Raw genomic sequence first — 21,151 nt, forward strand, 5'->3', positions numbered from 1 at the left:
GTAGGAGAATGGCTGCAGACGATGCTGGGGAGGTGGGCCAGGGTTAGATCATCTGGTGCCCTTCAGTGCTTCCTTGGCGCCTGGGATGTAGATCTATCAGAACAATTACATTGCGGGATTATAATGATCTGTGTCTTCATAGTCCTTCCTACTAGATTGTAAAGTATATGAAAAGCCCAACATACCATTTTTATTTATATTTGTACCCTAACATCTGGAAGAGTGCCTTGCCCAGAGTAGGTGCTAAAGAGATGTGGAATTTTAAACTTTTGACCCAGTTTCCATGCTCTCAAAAGCTTACACATCAAATCACCAAAAAAAGCAGAGCTTTGGGGGCGCCTGGGTGGCTCAGATGGTTAAGCGTCTGCCTTCGGCTCAGGTCATGATCCCGGGGTCCTGGGATCGAGCCCCACATTGGGCTCCTGGCTCAGCCAGGAGTCTGCTTCTCCCTCTCCCTCTGCCTCTCCCACTGCTCATGCTCTCTCTCTCTCTCTCTCTGTATCTCTGTGTCTCAAATGAATAAATAAAATCTTTAAAAAAAAAAAAAAAAAAGCAGAGCTTTGGCATCTTGGTCAGTGATTACAAAAAAATAAACTGGAAGTTGAAGGGCAGGATGTCAATGTATCCTCCCAGTGGTTGGCGCCTTTTGATTTTGGGAAGATTCAGACAAACAGCTTGATTATGGGTGGAAGGCTGGATTTTGAATTCAGCTTTTATTTTCAATTTTGTTTCCAGATGAGGTCAGAATCAATTTTGTGTGTTAGAATATGAGGGCCAAAATAATCACCAGGCCTTTCCTGGACACCTTGAAAATTGATCTCAAATTCACAGTAAAATATTAATGCAGTGTTGGGGGTCAGGGGCAAAACCTTTTTTTTTTTTTAAAGATTTATTTATTTATTTTAGAAAGAGCAATCATGAATCGGGGGAGGGGCAGAGGGAGAGGGAGAGAATCTTCAAGAAGACTCCCTGCTGAGCACGGAGCCCCACACGGGGCTCGAACTCATGACCCTGAGATCAGGACCTGAGCTGAAGCCAAGAGTCAAAGCTCAATCTACTGAGCCACCCAGGGACCTCTGAGGCAAAACTTTTTTGATCCCAGGTAGTTTTTGCCTTCTTCCCTCTTTTATTTTGTGTGGGGGCTTATCTTGTGTATAGGCCAGTGCATCAGCAAATCTTTGGTTTGCAACGGGGATTCTGACTGTGAAGAGGACAGCGCTGATGAAGACAGATGCGAGAACTCAGAAAGCAGAACTTCCTGCGACCTTGATAAACCTCCTCCCAACATAGAACTTACTGGAAATGGGTAAGGTACTGGGCAACTTCCTGTGCATATGGATGGGTTGTAGCTTTTCATTTTGTTTTTATTTTATGGCTTGGTAAATCTAATAACAAATCATAATAGCTAAGCTTTTGGCTCAGAGCTCTTTGCCACATCCTAAAACATTTAAAACAAAATTTTTTGAAGTTTTATTTATTTAAGTAATTTCTACCCCCAATGTAGAGCTCGAACTCACAACCCCGAGATCGAGTTGCACGCTCCCCGACTGAGCCAGCCAGGTGCCCCAGAACTTTTAATTCATACCTGTATACCTGAAAATATATGTGGTTAATGTAGAGTGTCCAGTTGTCCCTGGACTATCCTGCTTTTAGCACTGGAAATCCTATGTCCAGGGAAACCCCTCAGACCTGGGAAAACCTGGATGTTGGTCACCTTCTGGGTGAGAGGTAGAAAATAGAGAGACAGAGGGAGAACTGGTGCAGTGACAATGATGGGGAGCTACTTAAGAGAATGAAGAGATAATAGAATAAGAACAGAGAAAGAAGAGAGAAAGTGGTGTGTTGGAATATTTAGGCTTGAAAAGTAACTGTCTAAACCAGCTGGAAACTTTCATTTTCAAGTGAAGTTGGGACAATCCCATGTTTGTCTTTTCAAAAAGAATTGTGAAGAACTTTCAAGGGTCAGATCCAAGTTGAGATTTCAAGGCTTTAAAATAGTCTATTTTAGAATGATAGTTAGAGGTGGTTTTTCTATAATATTTTAAAATTCATTAACAGAGAAATGGTAAAATTACTCTGAAGGGTATACCATTCAGTATGCTAAGAGGCAATTTAGTTGAAATTCCCTGTAGAAAGTTCCCTTTCGGGGCACCTGGTTGGCTCAGTTGGTTAAGCATCTGCCTTCGGCTCAGGTCATGATCCCAGAGTCCTGGGATTGAGCCCCGCATCGGGCTCTTTGCTTAGTGGGGAGCCTGCTTCTCCCTCTGCCTGCCGCCCCTGCTGCTTGTGCTCTCTCTCTGTCAAATAAACAAAATCTTAAAAAAAAGAAAAGAAAGTTCCCTCTCCTCAAGAGTAATCTTAATTGTATTGGTTTTATCTATAGATTCAACTCAAAACCAGCTTTTGCTATAGATACAAAAGGGCTGTGTGTTCCCCAAACATGTTCTTAGGCTGAAGGGATGTTGGATTTCCCCAGCTATTAGTTTTAGCTATTACACCACCCAGGGGAGGTGGATAATGTATGGTGTGCATTAAGATACTGTTGTCTTTATTTGAGCTCTCTTGAAGAGATGCTTAACTGTAATGTATTTCAAGATTTTCTAGAATTCCTTTTTCAGCAAGTGCTGTTTCTGGTTTTTAATCATCTTTTCTTCCTTCCTTCCTTTTTTTTTTTTTTTTTAAACAGTTACAATGAACTCACTGGCCAGTTTAGGAAGAGAGTCATCAACACTAAAAGTTTTGGTGGTCAATGCAGAAAAGTGTTTAGTGGGGATGGAAAAGATTTCTATAGACTGAGTGGAAATATCCTTTCCTATACATTCCAGGTACTTAATTTCATTGATTTAATTTATTTTTAACCTGTGGATTATTGCCAGAGATCATTACTTATATGATATTGATTTTTTGGTATTTGTTGAGAATTTATTTGTGGCATAATACTTGGTATTTGTTGAGAATTTATTTGTGGCTTAATATTTGGCTTAAACAAATGTTTTATATGGGCTTAAAAAGGATACATATTCTTTAACTCTGGGGTACAAGGCAATGATACTTTAAATTTGTCTCATTTAAGCTGAACTATTCTTTCGTCTCATTTTCAAGTCTATGGACCATATGGGCCCCAGACTGGATGGTCTGTCCCTGTGTGGGTGTCAAAACTCAAGACCCTGGTCATGACTGGTTGTAATAATCTCTACCACTGCCACAGTGTCAGCTCACTTAAAAATGCTTTTGTTTTTAAATTGTGAAATATTTCATATATACAAAAGTGTGACTAATGTAAACATACGGTTTGAAGAAAACTAATAAAACAAATACTCATATATGCCCACCACCCACCTTAAGAAATAGAATATTGCCAAAGACTGATTTAAATGCTCTCACCTACCCCTCTCTGGCCACATCCTCCCCACCCCCACTCCCTAGACAACCACTATCTTCTGTTTTGTATTAATCACTTCTTTGTCTTTCCATATACATTTATCTCATATGTCTTTGTCCCTAAGTAAAAACTTATGATTATTTGTGCCTGTTTTTTGGCCACTTATATAAGTAAATCCTATAGTATATATTCTATGACTTTTTTTTTTACTCAAAATTATGGTTTTGAAATTTATTCATGCTGATGTAGATGACATTTTTATTGCTGGTTCCATTTTTTTTCTTATGAAAATGCCTTGCACATTCTTGTGCATGAGTTCCATGCAAATGAGCTAGAGTTTCTCTAGGGCACTTGAGTTGTTGCCACACAGGTTATGTATAGGTTACACTCTGCTCAGCAAAGTTTCCAAAAGGGATGTGCCATCAGCTTATACCAGATCAGCAGTGTGGAAGGGGGGGCCTGTGCTCCCTATCCTTACCAACGTCTGCATTGCCAGAATTTTCCATTTGGCTTAGGGTTGCAGGGACTCCATTCCAGGCTTCTGCTTCTTGTAAGCTGTTCCTGTCATACACACCTAAACTCGTTCTGTTCCAGGATTTCCACACAAAATCCACTCACACAGAAACAGTTATGGTTTTAGGGGGAGAATCCTGAGCATATGAGGGGGATATAGAGGAAAGATTTTCTGTTGCAGTCATGCCGACGCATTTAACGAAAAAGGTTGCATCCTCCATCACAAAACATCTGTCCTTCTAGAACTTCAACAAATCAAAGTTTCTGGTCTCATCCCATTTCAGCCTCTTGTTCTCTTCTGCCAAGACCTCCTCTTTCACTCCTTTGCTCTCTTCTTCCCAGAATTCTGAAAATTTCCAGTTTAGTGCTTCTTACCTATTACTCCCAAATTTGTAGACCAAAACTATTAGGATGTTCAGACAGAAGGGCTTTTTGTTTACCAAACTTAACCCTCTTCAGAATGCAGTTTTAATTATAAATAGCAAACAGCATCCTCCTCTGACTTACAGTAGAATAAGTTACATTTACGAACTACTGTATCATGGGGGCACCTGGGTGGCTTAGTCGGTTGAACATCTGACTCTTGATTTTGGCTCAGGTCATGATCTCTTGGGTCATGAGATCGAGCCCTGTGTTGGGCTCTGTGCTCAGTGAGGAGTCTGCTTGAGATTCTGTCTCTCTCTCTCTCTCCCCCTCCCTTGCTCTCTCTCTCTTAAATAAATAAATAAATAAAATTTTTTAAAGACTTTATTTATTTATTTGACAGAGAGAGACAGCGAGAGAGGGAACACAGGCAGGGGGAGTGGGAGAGGGAGAAGCAGGCTTCCCACGGAGCAGGGAGCCCGATGCGGGGCTCGATCCCAGGACCCTGGGATCATGACCTGAGCCAAAGGCAAATGCTTAACTGGCTGAGCCAGCCAGGTGCCCCAAAGATAAATTTGACCAGAAAGAAAGTCAGTCATTGGAGAGCTAACCCAGTGTGAAGATTGGGATAGTAAATGCTCTCCACAGCTCAGATAGACCTGAGGCCCCTGGGCATTCAGCTCTTCTGAGTGGAAGATGGCTTTTGGCTTGTTGTCACATAAATATTAGTAAATAAACATGTAACAATAATCAGTCAGTCCATCTTATAATCTCTGTTTCAGTTATCAGTAGTGTAGTTTATCCAGGGCAAACCTGGTTTCTTGTTGACTAAGCCATTATCTTTGATGCCATGCACTTTCTCTGTGTGCTCATATTTTTCATACCACAAGGAAGCCTTGGACACAGAAACACGTTCCTCTTCCATGGCCACTTTGGGAAGGTACCACTTTGCTAGTTCAGTCTGGAGAATGTTGAAAGACTGTTATGTTCATCGTCAGCTTGGAAAGAGTTGCAGAGGGGAGTAAAGATGAAGGTAGAGAAAATGAATTACTTCCTGGATCCTCCTGTACTTAGTCTTGAATGTACTTCATTATATTTTTGGAACAGAGATCCTATGTGCATATCAAGTAAATAACAAAATCATATTCTTTTTAAAAAGACTTATTTATTTATTTTAGAGAGAAAGAGAGAGAGAGCACGAGCAGGGGGAAGGGCAGTGGGAGAGGGAGAGAATCTCAGGCAGATTCCCTGCTGAGCATGGAGCTCAGTGTGGGGCTTGATCTCACCACCCTGAGATCATGACCTGAGCTGAAATCAGGAGTCAGACGCTTAGCCGACTGAGCTACCCAGGCACCCTGGATCTTTTCTTTTCCTTTCTTTTCTTTTCTTTTTTAAAAAAGACTTTATTTATTTATTTGACAGAGAGAGAGAGAGAGGGTGAGAGAGCACAGCAGCGGGAGGAGCAGAGGGAGAGGGAGAAGCAGGCTTCTAGCAGAGCAGGGAGCCCGATGCGGGACTTGATCCCAGGACCCTGGGATCATGACCTGAGCCGAAGGCAGATGCTTAACCAACTGAGCCACCCAGGCGCCCCCTTCTTTTCTTTGTAATAATCTAAAAATGTGGGTACTGTCATTTCTATTTTACAGTTGAGGAAACTCAAGACAAAAAATGCTGAAGAGTTTACCCACAATCATAGAGTTAATAGATAACAAATATGGACTCTGAATCCAAGAAGTGTGTGTGCAGAGCCCTTGCAGCACACTCTACTTAGGTGGGGTTAGAATACACATACATTTGATAGGAATGAGCCAGTAGAGAATGAAAAATTGAAGCTGTGGGAGAGGGAGTAAGCAATCAATTTAATAAATCCTTAGAAGTGGTGGGAGGGAATGCAATAGAGATGAGACAGAAATTAGCTTTAGATGGAGGAAGGACACCTGCGGAGGAAAGGAAGTGAAGAAATGTAAATACGTTTGTGGATTTGTTAGCCGGAAGTTTAGGAGCTCTCATGTCTGATAATGGGAATGTTTGTAAAGAAAGAGGTTAAGGTCATTTTCTGAGAGTGAGGGAAGTGGTTCTAAGATTGCGGGACTGAGGTAGGTGCAGAACTTTTGAAATAGATACTGTAGAGAATGGGAGAGAAAGAGAATGGAAATATAGGGCTGCTGCACTGCTTTGAGGGTTCCCCTGAGACTGGAAATCATGAGTGGACTTACAGTGGTACTGATCGGTTAGCTGTGTGATTTTTCTATCATAGTGCTAAGCAGCTTGGCTGCGAGCATTGAACCAGGGCTGGAATTCTGCCAGGCAAACATGATGGCAGAGCAGATCTAGGCAAGGGAGTTAAGGTCATTGGCGAGAGACTGGTTGAAGTCATGAACCATGAGGTCTATCTGAAAAGGAAGGAAGTGAAAAAATGAAGGTGCTGATAGAGAGAGAGAAGGGAAACCAAGTAGAGGAACTTGTGTCTATAAAGTTGAATAATGGCTCTGGTGATAATAGAATGAGAGTCAAACGAGTAAGAGGTGGCAGGATGTAGGATGTTTGAATTTGTGATTTCAGAGGAGGGATCAGTCTGGGTGAGTCTAAGTTGGATGGAGAGAGTATTAATTAAGGGTCATTTAAGAAGATCACATTACCTTGAAAAAGATGACTCTTGTAGCTCTGTATAGAGTAGATGAGAGTGAGGAGATGCTGAGCTAAAGCAGCTAAAGAGGCTTATTTGCATTAATCAAGTACTTGAATTGCAGATTTGAAGATGAGGGAAAATAGGCTTTTTTTTTCTTGCATTGAAAGGAAGATAGATAACTTCTCTTTCTTAAGAGAGATAAAAAGTAAATTTGTGTCGATCTAAAACCAAATAGGACCGAAACACTATCTAGTGGTTGCGGAAATCTCTGATGGCATTCTTATTAATGTCCTCTTTCTAGTCAATAATAATACATATATTCTCCATCTCAGTCTGAGCTGAATTTTTGCCTTTGACTTTTAAACAAACCAATTTCATAATGTAATGAAAATAATGCTCTAACAAAAGATATGAGTAAATCTATCTTTTCTTGTCTTCTGGCATGTTCTTAGCATGCATGCATAATTTTTAACATGGGCAGTGATAAAAGTAATACAATATTTTCTGGCATTTTGATGAATTTTTTTCTAGTTTTTTCTTCTTCTTCTTCTTCTACTTTTTTTTTTTTTTTTTTAAGTAGACTCCATGCCCAGCATGGAGCCCAAGGTGGGGCTTGAACTCACAACCCTGAGACCATGACCTGAGCTGAGATCAAGAGTCAGACACTTAACTGACTGAGCCACCCAGGAGCCCCTGAATTTCTTTCTAGTCTTTTTTTGACTGGCGAATATACTTGTATGGTTGTAATGAACAGGATTATCACATTTATACCCACTTTCTCATTTAACATGAATATTTTTCTTCATAGGCATCATTTAAAATGGCTACATGGTATTCTGTCATTTTCATTCTTCTTAGGTTTGTGTTTAAAGTGTATCATATCCATCATTTTAATGTTCCCTGTGCTCATTTATACTTTGATCGCAAACACAGATGTGTATGGCTATATGCTAAGAACACAAATGCTTGTGGAAGGACAGTTACTGATTTGACTATTTATGCAGAGCAGACACTGAGAGAGGGAGTCAGCTTGTGCGTCTTGTTTTATTTTCATGGTGCTTGACATTTTTTAGCAAATTAATTGCCCACAATTTAAAAAAAGTCTGGAGATCTTTGTGTCAGGATTTCAGATTTTTCTCTTTTCTTGAAAACAGATAATCTGTCAATGCTAGGACTTGTAGTTATATATGGTAACTGTATGATGGATTTGAGTGTTGGTGTCCCTTTTCAACAGTGTGTGTGTTCACGTCATCACCCTGCCTTCCACGGGATGCCTCCAACATTTATATTACATGCCAGCCCCCTGGACATTTTATTTTGACACTTGATCTAGGATAAAATAAGGAAGGGATAAATAAATGATTGTCTTCTTTGTCAGTGCTGGGGCTCGCCCTTCCCTGCTAGCCACATGTGATTATCCTGTTGTCTGCCTCGAAATTCCTTTGGGATGGCCTTTTCTTCTACCCTCGCTCATAAGGAAAAAAAATTGCATCTCTGTTCCCCTCTTTTAGCTGAAAAATCAAGAACCAAGGGCTTTTCAGTTCTCTGTTAGTGTAATTCTGTTGATTCGCTGACTTCTGGGTTAACTGTTGACCTTAAAAGAAAGTGGGAGATGTTTGTACACAGATGTGTTCTGTGAATCACTTGGAATTGCCATTATTGACACCATGTCTCCTTCTTAACTAAGAGTAGTTGTAGAATGGACTCTATTCTTTATGCTCATATGGGCCCAGTTGTAATGAGAGCCACAGTCATTTTGTGTCAATGAAGAGCTTTGTCTTTTTGGAGAAGACTGTTTGAAGAAAGTATCCACGTTAAAGGATCCATGGCAAAAGATTTTTGGTTATATCCAAGGCCTTAATTTGGTCACAGCAAAATTTTTCATTTTCTTTATAGGTGAAAATAAATAATGATTTTAATTATGAATTTTACAACAGTAGCTGGTCTTATGTAAAGCTTACCTCGGCAGAACATACATCATCTAGTAGGAAAAGCTCCTTTCTCGGATCTTCATCATCTTCTTCATTTACTCATACTTCACATACCAATGAAATCCTCAAGAAAAAGGTTAGTATGAAATATTAGTTGACTTTTCTATATTTTACTGTGTAAATATTTCTAACATTAACAAAAGTGTATTTACCAAACAGATCAGCTTTCTTTTTTAAATTAGGGTAATAATATCCTCTTCAAAGGGACAGTGTAATATATTTCTTTAAAAGGTAAGATTGGGGCGCCTGGGTGGCTCAGTCATTAAGCGTCTGCTTTCGGCTCAGGTCATGATCCCAGTGTCCTGGGATTGAGCCCTGCATCAGACTCCCTGCTCTGCGGGAAGCCTGCTTCTCCCTCTCCCACTCCCCCTGCTTGTGTTCCCTCTCTCACTCTGTCTCTCTCTGTCAAATAAATAAATAAAATCTTTAAAAAAAAATAAATAAAAGGTAAGATTGTGTCTTGTTAGTTCTCTTGGATAATATATTTATTTATACTTTTTCTTTTCTTTTTTTTTCTTCTTCTTTTTTTTTAAGTAAGCTCCATACCCAATGTGGAGCTCGAACTCAGGACCCTGAGATTAAGAGTTATGTGCTCCACTGACTGAGCCAGCCAGGCGCCTCTATACTTTTTCTTTAAGATTTTATTTATTTATTTGACAGAGAGAGAGAGAGAGCTGTAGGCAGAGGGAGAGGGAGAAGCAGCCTCCCCGCCGAGCAGGGAGCCCGATGGGGCACTCGATCCCAGGACCCTGGGATCATGACCTGAGCCGAAGGCAGACGCTTAACGACTGAGCCACCCAGGCTCCCCCTTATTTGAAAATCTTAAAGAAACATTACTTTCATATCTACTGGTTAAAATTTTCTTAAATTTCTAATTCATGATTACTATACATGGTTATATAAATGTTATATACAGTTTAAAAAATCCAATTAGTATGTGCTTCCTAAACACTGTCACTTAGAAGGTGCATAAAACTAAAAGATTTTGGAACACTTTATTACTTTTGAAATACCCAAATTTTTGTCTGAGGAAGTTAAAAGCCTTATTTTTAGATACTTTGTTGTTTTGAGATACTAAAACTTTTATCTTGGGCAAGCTGAACAGTTGTGATAGATTGCACTGGCTGATGCACACCTACTGCTGAAGTTTTCAGGCTGACCATCATTCTAAATCTGCATATTTCATCTCATTCTTGAAGTCAGTAACTTGATTAATAAATCACAGGAAGTATAAAGGAATAGTGGTTTTGCTTGTTTTATGACTAAGAAGCTGACTGTGGAGATAGGAGTTATATAAACATTTATTATTTTTATACTACATTGTTCACAGAAGTGAGGATTTGGTATAAGGTAGATCTGTCTTGGACATCATTACAAGATGCTTAGGAAGTGTTCAAAGACCTCATTGTATCCACTACTGGGTACTTACCCAAAGAATACAAACACTAATCCAAAAAGAGAGATGCCCCTATGTTTATGGCAGCATTATTTACAATAGCCGAATTATGGAAGCAGCCCAAGCGTCTATTGATAGACAAATGGATACAAAAGATGTGGCATATTTATACAATGGAATATTACTCAGCCAGAAAGAAGAATGAAATGTTGCCATTTGTAACAACATGGATAGATCCAGAGAGTATGATGTTAAATGAAATAAATCAGAGAAAGACAAATGCCATATGATTTCACTCATATGTAGGATTAAGAAAATGAATGAACAACTACAAAAAAGAGACAAACCAAAAAGCAGACTCTTAATTATAGAGAACAAACTGGTGATTACCGGGGGGGGGGGGGGGGGGGGGGGGGGGGGGGGGGGGTGAAATAGGGGATGGGGATGAAAAAGTGCATTTGTTGTGATGAGGACTGGGTGATGTATGGAATTGTTGGTTCACTATATTGTACACCTGCAACTAATACAGCACTCTAGGTTCATGACATTAAAATAGAAAAACCCCTCATTATGAAGTGAGGGACCCCAGTATGGAATATAATTTATATGGTCACCTTACCTATAAGTCATTGTGTACACCCTAGGGACATACTATTTTACATACTTATTTGTGAAATTGTTTAGCAGTTAACGAAGCTGATTCTCTTTTTTCTAGTTGGGGAGGGCATAACTACTTGGTTTTGAGATTTTAAATGTCATATATGCAAGAAATTACCATGTTATCACTCAGATATTATTCCTATTTGAGATTCCAAAAATTCCATAGACTGCTTCAAGTGAGTGGACCCAGAAAAGACCTCATCATGCATCAAAAATAGAAATTCATATAGTCTGGTTGGAGGTGGCAGCTGATGGAGACATTGGACAGCAAACTAATTCCAGCTGCCTTTTTATCACCAACCTAAAACTCTTTTTATGCTCTCTTCTTTCCATAGAGTCATAATTTATTGGTTGTCCAGAACACCGTGGAAGTGGCTCAGTTTGTCAATAACAATCCGGAATTTTTACAACTTGCTGAGCCATTCTGGAAGGAACTCTCCTTCCTTCCCTCTCTGTATGACTACGGTGCCTACCGAAGATTAATCGACCAGTATGGGACACATTATCTGCAGTCTGGGTCCCTAGGAGGAGAGTACAAAGTTCTATTTTATGTGGACTCAGAAAAAATCAAAAACAGTGGTAAAGTATTAAAAAATTATTAAATACAAGCATTGTAGGAATTTTAATGGGGGAAATAACATGTAGTTAGCTTAAACTTTCGGAGCTTTAAAATATGACAAATAGAGATTAAATTACAAAGGAATTCAAAATGGCAAGAATCCATTATATTCTACTCAAAATTTTTAGGCTCTAAGAAAAGCCAGCCTACTCTTTTGGATAGTACCCTGAAACGTGAGATAGTCATCATCATTGGCTATCCTCAGAGGGTGTTGATTGGGTTTTTGGAATACTTTTTAACCTTATCCATTTCTCAGCTTAAGTAATATTCTTCAAGGAAAAGCTAATGAGGAATTATATTTCAGAAATCAAAATGTTTTAAAGAAGTATTTTGTTTACCTCTGTTATTACCACTCACATTCCTTTAAGAAAATCTGCTCTGGATATCACAAGTTTGCTTACTACATAATTCTTGTAACAATAGCTTAAATTTATCAGAGGCCTTTCTTACAACAGGCAAGTTACATACGTTAGCAATGATCCTCACTACTACCCAGTGAGGGGGCCACTACAATTCCTGTCTTACAGACTGAGAAACGGAGACTCAGTGCTATGATAAGATTCATCCTAGGGCATATAGATTGTAAGGAGGTCTAACTGGCTCCAAAGTCAGCTGAGCTTTTTCCTTATGCTATGTTGTTGCTAGAATTGCCTGATTTTTGTTAGAATCAGTGCACACCACTGAGTTTATGATTTTTTTGACCTCATAATTAGAGGAGAGTCCTCGCCAGGTGTCCCAGTGTGGGAGGGGAGAGGGTGATGTCTCAGTGTCCATTCCTTCTCTCCAAAGACCTTTTGGCTCTGGTTTACTAATATTCCAAGTCAAACCTTCTCCTTCCCAACTTTGTTAAGCTGATATCCACAAATCCTTCTCCATCCAAATCACCTCTTCAGGGTCTTTCTCTTCAGTCAAGCTTCTTTACAACCGTGGAGGAGAGTAAGACTTATTACATGAGATTCAGAGGAGATCTTGTAACCTTTCTTCCCTTGTGGGTGAACTACAATATTTTTCTATGTTTCCATTGCCTCATTATTTTTTCCATTGAGCTTAATTTTTACCAATTAAGATTTAGCCAGAATTTGAACTTTTCTAACTTCCCTGGTTAGAAATGAATGTAGAAGCACAGGTTTTTTGTTTGTTTGTTTTGTTTTTGTTTTTTGTAGCAACAACACAGGCAATGTTTCTTTGGAAAATTAGTCCAGCAACGGCTTAACCTAAATTCAGTTTCACTGTTCCCCCCCTTTTTTCCTTAGTATTTAAAAGAAATGGAGAGAACTTTTTAAAGCTTTCCAAGTTGGTCAAAGTATTTTTTTTGAGTAAAAATTTTACTCTTGAGCAGTTTCTGTTCTTCCTAAAAGTTCTAATTGAAATATAATTAAAACTGCTGAGTTATAATAATATATGCCCCCAGCTGTTCTTTAAGAAATATTGAGATTATTATAGTAGAGTTAGCAATATTATATGAGAAAAATATATTTTCACACTTTATTATTTTCTATCCTTCTTAAAAAATGCATTGGCAAAACCCTATTTGATAATGAATAGAAATTGTTACATTCTAAGGTTATGAGTCATGAGAAGGAAATGTTGGAAACCAGAGATGGTAAGATATTAAAATAGAGAGATTGAAGCAGTAGACCTAGGGTTTTAGGAATTAATTACTGTAGAACCAGAACCCAATTTGGGGTTTCCAGTAGGTGGATGGGGACGATTACATGCCTACTTTTATTGATTTGCTGTATGCCTGAGCAGCTGACTGTGGATGGGTCAAAGATATCGCTCTTTGGGGTGTTCAGTTTCTGTTCCTTCCACTGTTTCATGTAGAAATCATCCCAGTCTTCTCCCCTTTCTGGTCAAAGCTAATAGGAGCCAAAATTTGCATTTGAAAGTAAGTTTCAGACACATGAAGCTTCATTCCTAGATATATACATGTATGATTATTTTGTTTAATAACAAATATCAAATATTCCTTTTTCTGACCCTTGACCCTTCTAGAGCTCTTGAGCTCAATAGTAAGACATAACCTCTTATCCCCATTCTCACACCTGGCTGCATCTCAAAAGGAGTTTTTAACAAATGCAAAAATTAAGCACCTTTACAACTTTTCCCTCAGGTCTTAGTTCAGCAGATATGGAGAGATGTACTTCCTCAAGTTTCAGATTTTTCTTTACATCATCAGAGGGCGAATGCCAAAAGCTGGAAGAGGCCTTAAAATCAGATTCAGGTAAATAAGAAAGGGGCAATTTGCTTTACAAACTTAATCTCCATCCCTCTCTCTTGTGGCTAATTCCTGGCCTCCAAGGGCCTTTGAGATTTTAACAGGTGTTCTATTTTATGTTTTTTATGTATTTGGTTATGTTTGCTTCTGATCTCTCTTTCATATGTCATGGCAGTGAGACATCATGCACAGTGGGAAGTTCACTGGTTATCTCTGTGCACTGTAAATGTGTCCTCAGTTTATCCTACCTTTGTCCCCTATGATGACTGCTGGCAATCAAGCTTAGAAAAAGGACACCAGCAGGAGAAGATTCAGTTCCACTCTGACATGGATGCTCAGTGCACTTTTTGGTGCATGCTGCTGCTGGTGCTGGTGGTGGTGGGAGAGGGAGCGGGGAAGGTGGTGTGCTATTCTTTGAGTGATTGAAAAAGGAACTGGAAAAATAAACTGATTTAGATTGTATCTAGATGCCATGTTAAGGAATTGGGATTTCATTCTGATGACAAGGGGTGCCGTTAAAGGATTTAATACAGGGAGTGACTAAATGAAAGATTACAAAGAACATTGTAGAGAAAGAAAAGGGACTGAGAAAGGATAAACTGATAGGATAAGAACCAGGAAAGAGGTGCCTGGCTGGCTCGGTCGGTAGAACATGCGACTCTTGATTTCCGGGTCATTGAGTTTGAGCCCCACGTTGGGCATAGACCCCACTTAACAAAAAAAGAAGAAAAAAATTAAGAAAAACAGGAAAAAAAAATGAACCTGAAAAGATCAGTAATATTAAAAGTAAAGGAGAAGGAGAGATAAACAGAGAAATTCTAGAGAGAAGCTAAGTAAGAGAAGGACTGGAGACTGACTCTTCATTGAATTTGGTGATTTCAACTTACTGGCCTTACAATGAAGAGATTCTTAGTGTGGTAGCAATGGACTGAGTGGTACTAGAGCTTAAGTTCTCCCAGGGTGATGGCAGAAATTGGGGCAAAGGTGAAGACTGACCCAGGTGTCAGAGTTCTTACTGAGGAAGTGGGGATTCTTGGGATACTGGCAGATGACTGCAGGAAGGAGGGAGACAGAGGAGTGAAACCAGGTTTATTTACTCATTCACCTCCTTCATTCATCAACTGTTTCTGGGGCCTGGGGTATACGGTGGGATTTGTTCTAGGCATTGGGGTACAAGCAGTGGCATGCCCAAGAGAATGCCTGTCTTCATGGAGCTGACATGACAAAGGAGGAGGACAGGTTTTTGAAAAAAAGGGAAATATAGTGATCTGGAAATAGAAATGAGAGTGGGAACTTTGGGAAGCTCAGTAACATGAGCAACTGGAAGCTGCTCACTGATTTTATTTTATTTTGTGTTTAACAAACACATAGTGTTTACTATGTGCCCAGCACACTTTTAAGTGATTTACAAAAATTAGCCAACATATTCTTCCTATCTAAGAGTTAGGTATTATTCATATTCCCATTATACAGACAGTGACACTGAGTCACAGAAAGGTTGCCCAAGATCGCAGTTGGTAAGTGTCAGACATGAGATTCAAGGGCATGACCTTTGGCTTCATAGTCGGGGCTCCTCATTGTCGCACCAGGCTGATTGTCTAGGGGAAGACAGATTGCCAGCTGGAGCAGGGAGCTCACTGAGGTGTGGACACAGAGGCCACAGGCTTAAAAATAAAATGAAAACTGATTTCTCAGAATCTGTAATTCATAAAAAGGTCTGCCAGTGAAGCCCGCGATTTCTCCAACTTTAGTATACACCGAGATAATCTGAGGAAGCTTGTTAAAATGCTGATTCCAGGGCTTTCCTCCCAGCTGTTCTCTCATACATCTTGGAGCCCAGAAATGTGTAGTCACTCCAGGTGGTTTGGAGTCAGGTCCTGGAGGGACTGGATGTTGTGACACGCTGCCTTCAAAGGGAGACTGTTTGCATATTAAAAACGGAGCTAACCATGAAGATGAGGAAATACTTGGTAATTTATTAAAAACATCAGGCTTTAATAATTTCTGATAAATGTACAGTTTTTGAATTTGAAAAATTTTATGAAAATTTTATGAAATTGCAAAATTTAGTTAAAAGAAGTGAACTGAAAATCACCCCAAATCTGGTCTGCGAGGTAGGAATTTCCAGTCATGACCAGTGTAAAAATCAACCACAAATGGAGACAAAAAGATTTCTGAAATTATAGGGCACATAAATGCGGAAAAGAGTTCAATTAATATTCACTGCTTAGAACACTTTTCATGTGTTAATGTATGCCTGTTAATTAACAGCTTTTTTGCTTATTGTTAGTATTCCAGATGCAATGAACTCCCCCCATTTTATTATGAAAATTTTCAAACAAACAGAAAGAACATAGTAATAAATACCCATACACCCACCTCCTCTATGTAACGATTATTATGACATTTTCCTGTATATAATGGACATATAATATTTATAATGTGGATTATTCAGTAATATATAAATATTACATATTTAAAATATTTATAATTGTACTTGAACCATTTGGAAGTAAATTTCATGATGCTTCATCCCAAAATTTATGCATATATTTTCTAAGAAGGAATACAGTCTCCTATATAACGTAATGCTCTTATTATACCAAGAACATTAAGAATATGAACAATAATTCCCTAAAATCATCTACTTTCAGGTAACGATTGTGGTTTTCTTTTTTTTAAGATTTTATTTTTTAAAAGATTTTATTTATTTATTTGAGAGAGAGAGAGAGAGAACGAGCATGTGTGTTCCTGTGCATGCGCAAGCGGGGGGAGGAGTGGAGGGCGAGGGAGCTGGAGAATCCTGAGCTTAATGCGGGGCTCCATCCCACAACGCTGAGATCATGACCTCAGGCGGAACCAAGAGTTGGATGCTCCACCGACTGAGCCAGCCAAGCGTCCCTTCTCTTTTCTTTTCTTTTTTTTTTTTTTAATTTTTTATTGTTATGTTAATCCCCATACATTACATCATTAGTTTTAGATATAGTGTTCCATGATTCATTGTTTGTGCATAACACCCAGTGCTCCATGCAGAACGTGCCCTCCTCAATACCCATCACCAGGCTAACCCATCCTCCCACCCCCCTCCCCTCTAGAACCCTCAGTTTGTTTTTCAGAGTCCATCGTCTCTCATGGTTCTTCTCCCCCTCCGATTTCCCCCCTTCATTCTTCCCCTCCTGCTACATTCTTCTTCTTCTTTTTTTCTTTCTTAACATATATTGCATTATTTGTTTCAGAGGTACAGATCTGAGATTCAACAGTCTTGCACATTTCACAGCGCTTACCAGAACACATACCCTCCCCCCTTCTCTTTTCTTTTAATAGACATTTTTTTAAAGAGTAGTTTTAGGTTTACAGCACAATTGAGCAAAAAGGACAGAGTTTCCATATACTGTCAGAAACTGAGGCCTCCCCACGATCAGCATTCCCCACCATAGTGGAATGTTTGTTCCAATTGATGAACCTGCATTGACACATCATGATCACCCACAGTGCATAGTTTACGTTCAAGTTCAGCCTTGGTGTTGTACATTCTGTGGGTGTGGACGGATGTCTAACGCTATGTATCCACCATATAGGATCATACAGTGCATTTTCACTGCTCTGAAAAGCCTCCGTGCTCCACCTATTTATTCCTCCCACCCACCACTGCTGACAATCACTGATCTTTTTACTGTCGCTATAGTTCTTCCTTTTCCCGAACGTCATAAAGTTGGATGGGTTGTGTTTTAGTGCTTGATAGACTTTTCACTTTCATATTCTCCTTTTCGTTTCGTTTGTGCATCCTGACTTACTTGATTTGATTTCTCCTTGTGTAGGAACTCAGCGTAACGTGCTGCGAGGGGACCCGTTTGTCAGGGGGGGAGGTTCGGGCTTCGTGTCTGGCCTCAGTTTCCTGGAGCTGGACAATCCTGCTGGAAACAAACAGCGATATTCTTCCTGGGCAGAATCTGTGACTGGTCTTCCCCAAGTCATAAAACAAAAGGTATGTCCTGCTCTGTCGAAAGCAGCACAAAGCAGGCATGTTTCTTCGCACTGGGAAAATGAGATTAAATCAAGGTGGTTAAACAGAGACAGCTGTGATTAGCATTTTCTGTATCCCAATTATGTTTTGTATAGTGAAATGAATGCATACATAATAATAAACAGAAGCTTCATTATCTTCTATGTCCATAATTCAATTGTAAAGGTTAAATGTCTTGTAAATACCAAGAGAAATTAATAACAAAATTTGCATATTAAGCTTTTGACTACAATTTGATTATGTTTTCCTTGGTCTCTTATTCAGAAGAATTATAGATTCTTGCAAGAGGAAAGCATTTAGGCTTGTCTACTGTCCCATCAGATTACCTTTCTTCCTCTGGCCGTGACATACAGGCTCTTGGAGACGTGTACATTAAGATAGAACAAATTTGGGGGCGCCTGGGTGGCTCAGTCGTTAAGCGTCTGCCTTCAGCTCAGGTCATGATCCCAGGGCCCTGGGATCGAGTCCCACATCGGGCTCCCTGCTCTGCGGGAAGCCTGCTTCTCCCTCTCCCACTCCCCCTGCTTGTGTTTCCTCTCTCGCTGTGTCTCTCTCTGTCAAATAAATAAATAAAATCTTTAAAAAAAAAAAAAAAAAAGATAGAACAAATTGGTCTGGCCGAATTTTAGGATGTTTTATTGACACACTCAGTTCTTTTATGATGCAACATATGTGCTTCTAAAAATCCGACAACTAGGCAGAGTTGCACAGTAAAGACCACCTGACTTATGGGGAAAATGGGGTTAAGGACACCAAACTCAAAAACTTATCTGTGATAACTCATTAAAAAAAAAAAAAGACAGACATCAGTAAAAACAATAGCACGGGTTTCTATGTGTTAAATTGTTAAGAAATGCATCTACTACATTAAGGTGGCACAATTCCTAGAAAAAGACTTGAAGCTTGCTGGGTGATGGGAGGGTTGGAGCTTCTGAATGATTGTGAAGCGTTAGAAGGAGAGCTACCAGAGGACAGACAGCTGTAGCCCCAGATGTGGGTGGGTGAAGGTTAGTACAGGCAGTGACCCTGATGATGTCTGAAGTGTGTGTTTGTATGTGTGCGTTTTGTGCAATCCTATCTTGGGTTGTGTCCACTTTTCTGATTTCACCTGGTTTCTTGTGGATGAAATTGTACATAAGAACACACAAAATTTGCGATACGATCATAGTGTTCCCTAATACATCCGTCTCAATGCAACAAACTCACATTTTCAAAACAAATGCTGTAGCAGAACTGATTCTCTGATCTGTTCACAGTCATGGGAATTAAGCAATGTCCCAGGTGAAACTTGGATACATTTTACAACCCCCCAAATCACAATAGCTCCTTGAGTACCCTCCTAACACCACATGCACCCACTTGTCTCGGAATAAGGGTGAAGGGAGGAGGGTAGTTTTCCCAGCAGGTCTTATCCTAAAGTGCCACCATCGATATTCACAATGACCTATTTTCAATACCAGAGCCCCATAGCAAATCTTGAAAAATTCGAAATTGTTGATTAGGGAGAAACAGACATTCCTTCTCATTCTCACCTCTGCTCTTCTCCACCTCAGACTGTAACTATCATAGGTTGCTGTGCTAACTCGCTATCGGTGTATGTCCATGCAAGGCCATGCAGTCTGTTCTTTCATAATGCAGTGTAAGAGAGCTTGGGCCGAGATGGAGGGAGATGTGGCTGAGTTTTTGAGTTATCCTCATCCTTGCAGTGATGTGCTGCTGCCAGCTCAGACGGACCTCCACAAGAGCCTGTGGTGCTTATATGTTCCCAACTCCACGGTCATTGGCATTCCAGTGGCAACCTGAGATTGGCCATGGGGAGAGTTCTTATACTGCAGAAACTGGCAAATGCTACAAATCAGAGCATTTTTGCTCTTAGGAGAGCAGATTGTTAAAGCTTAGCCAGCACATCTAGGGTCTCCAAGTTGCTTTTTTTTTTTTTTTTTTAAAGATTTTTATTTATTTGACAGAGAGAGACACAGCGAGAGAAGGAACACAAGCAGGGAGAGTGGGAGAGGGAGAAGCAGGCTTCCCGCAGAGCAGGGAGCCCGATGTGGGGCTCGATCCCAGGACCCTGGGATCATGACCTGAGCCGAAGGCAGATGCTTAACAACTGAGCCACCCAGGCGCCCACCAAGTTGCTTTTCGTTAGACGTATTCAACACAGAACAATAATGTCTATCTGTTTTATTTTTATTATTTATATTTTATTTTTTGGGGGTCAGCAAAACAAGGTTTATTGAGCGAGAGTAAAGCTTATTGAAAGATAGAATGCAAAGCTCCCAAAGAGGGAGGGGACCCAAGAGGGTTGCCCTGTCTATCTGTTTTAAACTTCTTCAGGGAAAAATAGTCACGGTCTCCATTAAGAGACATGTTAAGTCTCTTAGAGTCAGGGTATTTAATTGTAAATTTATTTGCACTTGCTTCTTCGCTGTAATTTAAGTGTATTTCCTTTCCTTCTGTCCTCTGCAAGGGTGGAAAGGTACTGCCTTCAAAGTAATCTTTCAATAACTAGAAAATGGATGTCCTGTTGGTTTTGAAAAATTTTGTGCAAAATACTTCTTCCTTATTTATTCCTGTTTTTCCTTTTGCCTTGCAAAGAAAGTGAATTGCTTTCTTTTTGTTTGAACAAGAAACAATTGGAATTAACATGAGTGGCTTTTCATTTTATTTTAATGGGGATTGCTCCTAAATGCCAGAAGAAAAGTGTTCTTGCCTAAAACCCTGATTACTGACCATGATGTCTTTATCTCTATAGCTGACACCTTTGTATGAGCTGGTAAAAGAAGTACCCTGTGCCTCCGTGAAAAGACTATACCTGAGGCAAGCGCTTGAGGAATATCTGGGTGAATTTGACCCCTGCCATTGCCGACCTTGTCAAAATGGTGGCATTGCCACCGTTGAGGGGACCCGATGTCAGTGCCACTGCAAACCATATACATTTGGAGTGGCTTGTGAGCAAGGAGTCCTCGTAGGGAATGAAGCAGGTCAGTGTGCTGAATTTTTGCTGGTTATGCTGGACACAGTGAAAAGGGAATCACTCTTTCCGTCTGGCCCTTGACATTGTGCTTCTTTGTGTATGGGCATTTTAATTTAGTGTCTCCCTTCCTATTTCACTTCTGGGTTCAAGCTACTGGGTCAAGGCCCTCTGTTGTCTCTGTTTTCCTGTCTTTTTTTTTTTTTTAAGATTTATTTATTTATTTGAGAGAGAGAGTGTGCACGCAGGAGGGGGAGGGGCGGGAGAAGAAGAGAGAGAAAATCTCAAGCCAGACTCCCTGCTGAGCATGGAGCCTGAGGGACGCAGGGCTCGATCTTACGACCATGTGATCATGACCTGAGCCGAAATTAAGAGCTGGACA

At 40.0% G+C, this 21,151-nt stretch overlaps 1 protein-coding gene across 1 annotated transcript in view; it reads left to right on the top strand.

Annotated features, from left to right (window-relative positions):
• The window catches only part of C7 (complement C7), a 51,026-nt gene that overhangs the window by 9,592 nt on the left and 20,283 nt on the right, over window positions 1–21,151 (top strand). Inside the window, exons 5-11 of the mRNA XM_032415373.1 lie at window positions 1,159–1,306; window positions 2,687–2,825; window positions 8,784–8,954; window positions 11,270–11,513; window positions 13,667–13,777; window positions 17,590–17,756; window positions 20,551–20,779. Of these exons, the coding sequence (XP_032271264.1) occupies window positions 1,159–1,306; window positions 2,687–2,825; window positions 8,784–8,954; window positions 11,270–11,513; window positions 13,667–13,777; window positions 17,590–17,756; window positions 20,551–20,779 (1,209 nt within the window). The remainder of the gene's footprint in view (window positions 1–1,158; window positions 1,307–2,686; window positions 2,826–8,783; window positions 8,955–11,269; window positions 11,514–13,666; window positions 13,778–17,589; window positions 17,757–20,550; window positions 20,780–21,151) is intronic.

This window comes from Phoca vitulina, unplaced genomic scaffold, assembly GCF_004348235.1.
Source record: "Phoca vitulina isolate PV1807 unplaced genomic scaffold, GSC_HSeal_1.0 scaffold17, whole genome shotgun sequence".
In the NCBI taxonomy this organism is placed as follows: Eukaryota; Metazoa; Chordata; class Mammalia; order Carnivora; family Phocidae; genus Phoca; species Phoca vitulina.